The 7,185-nt window shown below is 50.1% G+C and overlaps 1 protein-coding gene across 4 annotated transcripts in view; it reads left to right on the top strand.

Annotated features, from left to right (window-relative positions):
- Positions 1-259: 259 nt before the first annotated feature.
- The window catches only part of CDK6 (cyclin dependent kinase 6), a 234,671-nt gene continuing 227,745 nt past the window's right edge, over positions 260-7,185 (top strand). Inside the window, exons 1-2 of one of the 4 annotated variants that reach the window (XM_003809732.6) lie at positions 260-3,472; positions 6,255-6,854. In XM_003809732.6, coding sequence (XP_003809780.1) covers positions 6,622-6,854 — 233 coding nt within the window. In that variant the 5' untranslated portion in view covers positions 260-3,472; positions 6,255-6,621. Of the gene's footprint in view, positions 3,473-5,507; positions 6,855-7,185 lie in introns of those variants that run through there. The other 3 variants (XM_003809731.7, XM_055114711.2, XM_063605972.1) reach the window with 3 other exon arrangements.

The raw sequence follows: 7,185 nt of genomic DNA, 5'->3' as shown, positions 1-7,185 counted from the left end.
GTAGAACCAATGGAAGCAGCATGTTCCAAAAGACAGTAATGTTTGTTTTTTCCTCCTTAAATGTTATAAGCTACTACTTTATATCTATTTTTTCCCTCATGGCAGATATCAAAATCATTTCAAGTTTCACTGCTCAAATGCAGTGCAATAGATCACATGCAACAGTAAAAACAGAAAAACCCAGGTCATTTCCAAATTGACAGAAAGAATTTATTTAGAAGACTGAACTTTAAAAATCATTTAAAGCTCAGAATTTTACAATGCAAAAAGTTGGTAATACAATTGACTTTTCCTAAGCTATTTAGCAAACTTTCAGTAATATAGTTCAGGGGAAAACCCAAGAAAATATCTTGGAAATGTCTGAGAAGGGAAAGAAGAATGCATTAAAATGTACTGCATTTATATTATGCTATTTCTGTTAAAATTATAGTTTCTCATGATTATTACTCAATAAAGATAACATGTACACAAACACATAAATCAGGTTAAAAAGTAGGGTAACTTGTTTCAAGGTTAAACTAGAAGTGTATTTTAAAATAATTGTGTAGTACATTATAGCAAAATCTCATTTCTGAGTTTCTGGAAAATATATTTTATAAACTCAAATAGCCAATATAAATCAGAAATGAATTAGATTTAGGTGTACATTATATAATTATTATTTGTAACTAAATTACACATTTCCTTAACAAGTTAAAAATTATAGACCAGAATTTAAAATTTTATGTTTATTTCAGTGAAAACAAAATTGTACAGGTATTTGATATATAAATGTTCACACATGAAATACATTCCTTGTGTGACATTAAGTAGTCTTTCAGTGTAAGTTACACCACCATATTTGGAAATAAGTCCATGAAATGTAATTTTTAAATACCTGTAAGATGATTTGCAACTTTAGAATATCTGGTATGTAGTGTGAAAATACTGGTTGGAGTCATTATTCTTGAGTTCTATATATTAATTCTCAGAAGACTCCTAAACAAAGAAGTTGGAATTTGGTTCACAGTTTAAAAAGTTTGAACATATTTTCTTATGATAACCTGTTACCCACAGCAGAAGTTATCCATAAACAAAAATAATCTGGTATTTACTAATTTTATACAATCAATTGTAAAACTGCCTTGGGTCTGAAGCTTTCACCAACTGGGACTTAATGTGAACCATAAGCAGGAAGAGTGAACAATGATAACTTAACATAAAAGATAGCAGTATCAGGAAAAGAAGAGGACAGAGAGTTAACACTCAGTACTAACATATATAATTAAATAAAGTTTCATTGTTTTTTACATTGTCCAAATGATCTAGTAACCTAAATCATGGAATTTCTGATCTAGCAATGGTTGTTGTCAAATTCAGTAACTAAAAATTCAACCCAGTGTAGAAAAGACACTTCTCTGTTAATTTAATATCTGTAGCTTACTATTTTTTTAATAAATGATTTATTCAAATAAATTCTAGCCATGATGTGCTGCTTCCTATTTGCTGGCAATTATTTCTGGATTATATAAACATGTTAATTACCAGCAAGTAAATCTTGTTTTAAAAGGCAAATGATAAGTGTGAACAATTATCAAAATGGAGGATTCCCACTTGTGTCTCTGGCTTAAAGTCTAATTAGTGACTTGTAGTGATCCAATATTTTTATGTAAATATAAAACCTAATGATTTGCCTTCTTAAATTTATAAGGTATACGAGATTATAGATAGCTTTATAAATACAAATTTTGTTCAGAAAACTAGATCTTATTTTAGAAGACATGCTCTTAACACAAATGTATTTTATGAATTATCTTAAGCTTAAAGACATACAATTATTCACTTTTATTTTTAAAGAAAAAAGTATTATAATGCATTGCAAAATATGTGCTACTGAGAATGCATCAATTTTTATTTCCCTAGCCTTACCTCACACTATAACATAGAATCAGTTTTATAAGGGCAAAAATTTGATTTACTGTGAGATTAGTAACATGGTTTTAAAGTCAAAAGATTTATAGAAGTAGTATTTCCAATTCAAACAGAATTTTGCCAGGTTTTAATTTTTCTACAAAGCACTTAAGTAAATAATTTTGTGAAAAGTTTTGCTTTAAGATGTTTTAAAGGGTTTCAAGTATTCTACAGATAGAGATTTTGGGGAGAACACCAAATTCTTTCCAAAAAGACAGCTATTTCTAGTTTTCTTTTACTCCATTGTAGAAAGTTTTAAAGACTTTTTTTTCTCCAAAATCTCATTTTCACCTGAAATAATTGTATTCAAGGGTTTCTCAGCAGGTAAAGTATACATTCTTACAAGGTTTCAAATTTCAGATTTCCAATAATGCATTTAAACTGAGCACTCCTCTTTTTGTGTATGTATCTACTATCTGCAGTTCTATTATTTACACTAAATTTTAGTCTTTTTAGCTCCTCTGAAATACGTTAGTGAACCCTCAGCAGTTACTAACCACTTAATAATTGTGAACCCGCCAGCCCCTTCAAGTAGATCGTTAACCATAAGAGTGCCTGACAATTTCCAAACCATATCCTCTGTCTAAAAGGAAAAGATAGGGCTTTGTGAGGCAGAAAGGAAGCGAAGGAAAACAAAACAAATGTAGCTCATGCTGAAAGTGAAAAAGTGCTTGGATAGATTAGTATTTTCTTTTCTGCAAGGCATCCTGCCAAACTTTTTCTTTATTTTTTTAAGAGAAGAGTTATTTTTTGGTCTGATTTTTCAGTTTCTTGGAAAGTATTGGTATTTACCACCCCCATTGGCCGCTCATAATTATTGTTGGTTGTTTTGTGTTTTTCCCAACCGTCCACGTCACACAGTGAGGATGCCCCCCGCTTCACCCTGTCAAAACCCCAACTCTGGGCGACCCTGGGTTTGGAAACTCCGCCGACTCCCGACGACACGTCCCACTCTCTCCCACTAATGCCGCTTATTTTAGTCGCAGGATCCCCCTACTACAGTTTCAGTGAAAGCCGGAAATTTTCATTTAACTCTCCCCCCCACCCCCGCCCCCACCGCGCCCTTCTAGCCCCCGACTCGTAGAAGGGAGCTAGGGAGCCCGGAGCTCGGAGCACTGCCGGGACTCGGCCGCCTCATTTCTCTCCGGAAGGCTTTAATTTGCACACTTTCTTGCCACTGCGCCACGAGCCCCCAGCCCCGCCGGGGGGTGGGTCTCCGGCAGAGTTAGCTTCGCGGGTCCCTGCCCCCACCCCGCACGGTCGCCCCAGCTGCCTCCCCGGCTGGGGCCCCCAGCGCCGGCCGGAGCCCCGCGGCCCCCGTCCGCCCCCAGCGAGCGGCGCGGGCGGCGCCCTCCGCCGTCCCTCCGCCCTCCGCCGCTGTGCCCACCCCCTCGCCGGAGAGAGTGCTGGTAACTCCTTCCCCAGAGTCTGAATACCTGCTCCGCGAGGCCGCGGACACGTGCGGAGAGCCGACTGACACTCGCAGCCCCCTCGGGAGGCCCGACGCGACTGGGCCCCTCAGGTGAGGAGCTGTGCGCTCGGGTGGGTGGGCTGCGGGGTGGGGGGTCCCGGGGGAGATCTGGGGGATTGGCCGGGGTCCGAGGCAGAACTGTGGGTGGGGTAAGTGGAGGGTGGCGGGGGGTGGGGGGGCCTGTGTTTCCTTGGAATCGGCTTTGGTTAACCCCTTACGAACTGAGACGGGATTGGTTATGGGGGCCAGTTTTGGGGAGCTAGAGGATTCTCCTTATCTGATGAGAGGGGGAGATCCCAGCCTAGGGACACCCACGACACCGAGATCCTGCTTCCACGTATCCGTACGCGCACACACCCACACGGAACACTCCTCATACAGTTTCTCCAAACGGAACTGGAACTCTACTCGGACACTCACATAATAATTCACATTTAGGGTTTAAAATGCACTGCCTCTAGGGACTCCATGCTGGAGAATGTGCTTGCATTTCCCCCTCGAAAACGCCCTCTCCAGCTCGCTGAGGTGTGGGTGTGGGCTCCACCTTCCCCTCCACGAGATAAATGTTAACGCAGGCTTCCTGCGGGCGTGTTATACACAGAAAATTGCACGCAGCCGGCCAGTGCCCAGGCTTGGAGCCCCGCGAAGACGCACGTTTGCTGTAGTTTCCAAGTTTACTTTTATAATTTAAAATATTGGAGTTAAACACACGCCCCGCAGTGAGCAGTCCTGGTCCCCGCAGCGCGCCCGTCCGTGTGCATATGGGCGCATCTGCGTGTGCGCACACGCGGGAGTCGCGGTCCCCGGTGTGGCCTCTTGTCGCTGTGCTGGTGGCGACCCTTGTGGTGCTTGGCAGGCTTCGGGAGAGGCGCATGAAGGATTTCATTGAGTGTGAAGACAGAGAGCAGAGACAGAAAGCAGAAGGAGGCGGCTGCAGCCTTTGTAGTCGCGGAGGAATGCGGAAATGTTGAAGCACTATGTCAAACTTTTTTTGAAATGGGGTCAAGTCACATTCAGCCAGCGTGGGAAAGCAACAACAACAACAAAAAAAAGTGGAGGAGAGGGGGGGAAAAGGCATTGCTGCTCCCGTTTCTCTCCGCCGAAGCCGACCGTCTGGGGGGCGAGTGGGGGGAGAGCCAGGGCAGTGCGGGGCCCGGCGGGGGCAGCAGGCGCAGTTCCCTGCGGGGGTGGGACGTCCCCGACGCTTCCTTCGCTGCGGAGCCCGGGGCTAGACTCGAGCGGGAGGGGGTTGGGGGGACGCAGGACAGGCGGGTTGGACGGCCGGCGGCGGCTCCCCGGCTACCTGTGTGGCCCTCGACCTGGCTCAGACCCCTGGGCAGTCCCTGGGGGCTCTTTCCTCGGCTTTTAAGGAAAGTTCTGAATGTAGTGAGTGCCAGAAGCTCTGCTCTCGCCGCGGTCCGCTCCACCCGCTCATCGTGGGGGTCGCGCCGTTTGTTTAATTCCTGGCAAAAGGCGAGCGGGCCAGCGGTTGCGAGGCAGGTAATTCCGAGGTGCCCCGGGAATTCCGGACATGCGGCCGTCGTGGTGAAAGTCCTGCCGAGGCCGCGGCGGCCCTGGAGGAGGGAGGCCCCCTAGGTCCCAGATAGCTGCTGAATGGGGAGGGAAAGTTAGGGTACCCTACTCTGGCGCTTTGTTGTGCAGAGGGCTCCGGGGGCGTCCGGCTGCAGACTGGACCGGGCCTTTAGCCGGAGGGGGAATGGGGCAGCCACCTCTGCTACCTACAGCGGGGAGGTCCTGGGAATGGGAAAAGGTTCGCGAGTCCGGGCCCCGAGGACAGAGACCTTCTCTCTCACCCCTGGAGGCGCAGGATTTAACCCCCCCCCCACCCTTTGAAAGGGAGGTTGAGTTTTGCTCAGGTCGAAATCAGTTTAAAACTTAAGGACGAGGCGCGATTATGCTATCCCCTTCCTGAAGTTATTCTTTAAGGAGACGACAAGCGAAATTGTGGCGAACACCCCTTTCTCCCACCCTTGGGATCCCGTGGGGGACGGTGTCTCCCCTCCCCCAGGACCGCTCGCTCGCCCACTCCCATTAGCCCCAACCCTCCCCGACCAGATGGCTGGTCTTCCCAAGGTTTCCACCAGGGAGGTCCTCCCAGTCGGAGAGAGAATTCCGTTTCCAACCGAGACTCCTTTACCCCAAAAAGACCATTTGTGTATGCGAGTCGTTTTTAAATGTCTCCTCGTAGAAAAACTGAAAGTAGAAAGAAAGGAAGCAATTTCTGAGCAGATGTCTGACCACCCCTTCTCGCACACTCCCAGCATCGGGTTACAGGGTCCTGGGAGCCCCCACCCACATTCTGCGGCCCCACACGGATGGACCCACAGTCCTTCCGCTCCAGCTTGTGCGCGACCCCTGAACGCCCTCCGGCACCCCTGGACCCCGTCTCCCTGCACGTCCGGGCCTCAGGAGGCGGGGAGGGTAGCGGCGCAACACAATGATATAGGGATAAATATTAAGCCGTGACATTGACGTGCCCGGCGCCTCCCCTCCCCCGCGCTCCCGGCACACTCTGGGCTGCTCGGCACGCCCCCTCCCGTTCCACTGCGTCCCGCGCCGCTCGCTCATCCCCGAGGGGCCCCTGCAACCTCTCCGCGCGAAGACGGCTTCAGCCCTGCAGGGAAAGAAAAGTAACTTCGCTTTTCTCGGAGGAACCAGGAAGGATTAAGCGGCTTGGGAGAGGGCAGGAGCGCGCGGAGGGTAGCGATGGAGGCTTCGTAAAGGAGGAGGAGGGGAGTCTGGAGGAACCCCGAGGAAGGCTTCTGGGCTGTCTGATTGCACTTTCTTCTTATCCTCCCGTCTCCTCCTTTAGGTGCAATGATTCTGGACTGAGACGCGCTTGGGCAGAGGCTATGTAATCGTGTCTGTGTTGAGGACTTCGCTTCGAGGAGGGAAGAGGAGGGATCGGCTCGCTCCTCCGGCGGCGGCGGCGGCGGCGTCTCTGCAGGCGGAGTTTCGCGGCGGCGGCACCAGGGCTACGCCAGCCCCGCGGGGAGGTCTCTCCATCCAGCTTCTGCAGCGGCGAAAGCCCCAGCGCCCGAGCGCCTGAGCCGGCGGGGAGCAAGTAAAGCTAGACCGATCTCCGGGGAGCCCCGGAGTAGGCGAGCGGCGGCCGCCAGCTAGTTGAGCGCACCCCCCGCCCGCCCCAGCGGCGCCGCGCCGGGCGGCGTCCAGGCGGCATGGAGAAGGACGGCCTGTGCCGCGCTGACCAGCAGTACGAATGCGTGGCGGAGATCGGGGAGGGCGCCTATGGGAAGGTGTTCAAGGCCCGCGACTTGAAGAACGGAGGCCGTTTCGTGGCGTTGAAGCGCGTGCGGGTGCAGACCGGCGAGGAGGGCATGCCGCTCTCCACCATCCGCGAGGTGGCGGTGCTGAGGCACCTGGAGACCTTCGAGCACCCCAACGTGGTCAGGTGAGCCAGGGAGCTGCGCCCTCGCCATCTGGGGCCGCGCGCGCGCGGGGAGGGCCGAGCCGGGAATCCTCAGGCCCAGAAAGGTGCGGGGCAGAGGGCGACTGGGGAGGTCCTGCGCGACCTGTTGGTCTTACAGAGTGAGAGTTAAGTTTTGTCGACAGAGCCGCGAGCCAGAGCCGCGAGCCAGAGCCGGTGACCTTGCCAGACAGCGAGCCGAAAGACAAGTCAAAAAAACATGACCTGAGCAGGCTTCCCTGCAGCTGTGCAACTTAGAAGCGTTTTCTCCCTGCCCACCCTGAAGGAGGGTCTGGGGGAGGTGGGTGCGTTTTAG

This window comes from Pan paniscus, chromosome 6, assembly GCF_029289425.2.
Source record: "Pan paniscus chromosome 6, NHGRI_mPanPan1-v2.0_pri, whole genome shotgun sequence".
NCBI lineage: Eukaryota > Metazoa > Chordata > Mammalia > Primates > Hominidae > Pan > Pan paniscus.
The sequence above is the reverse complement of the archived record's forward strand: the minus strand, read 5'-3'. Positions and strand labels throughout refer to the sequence as shown.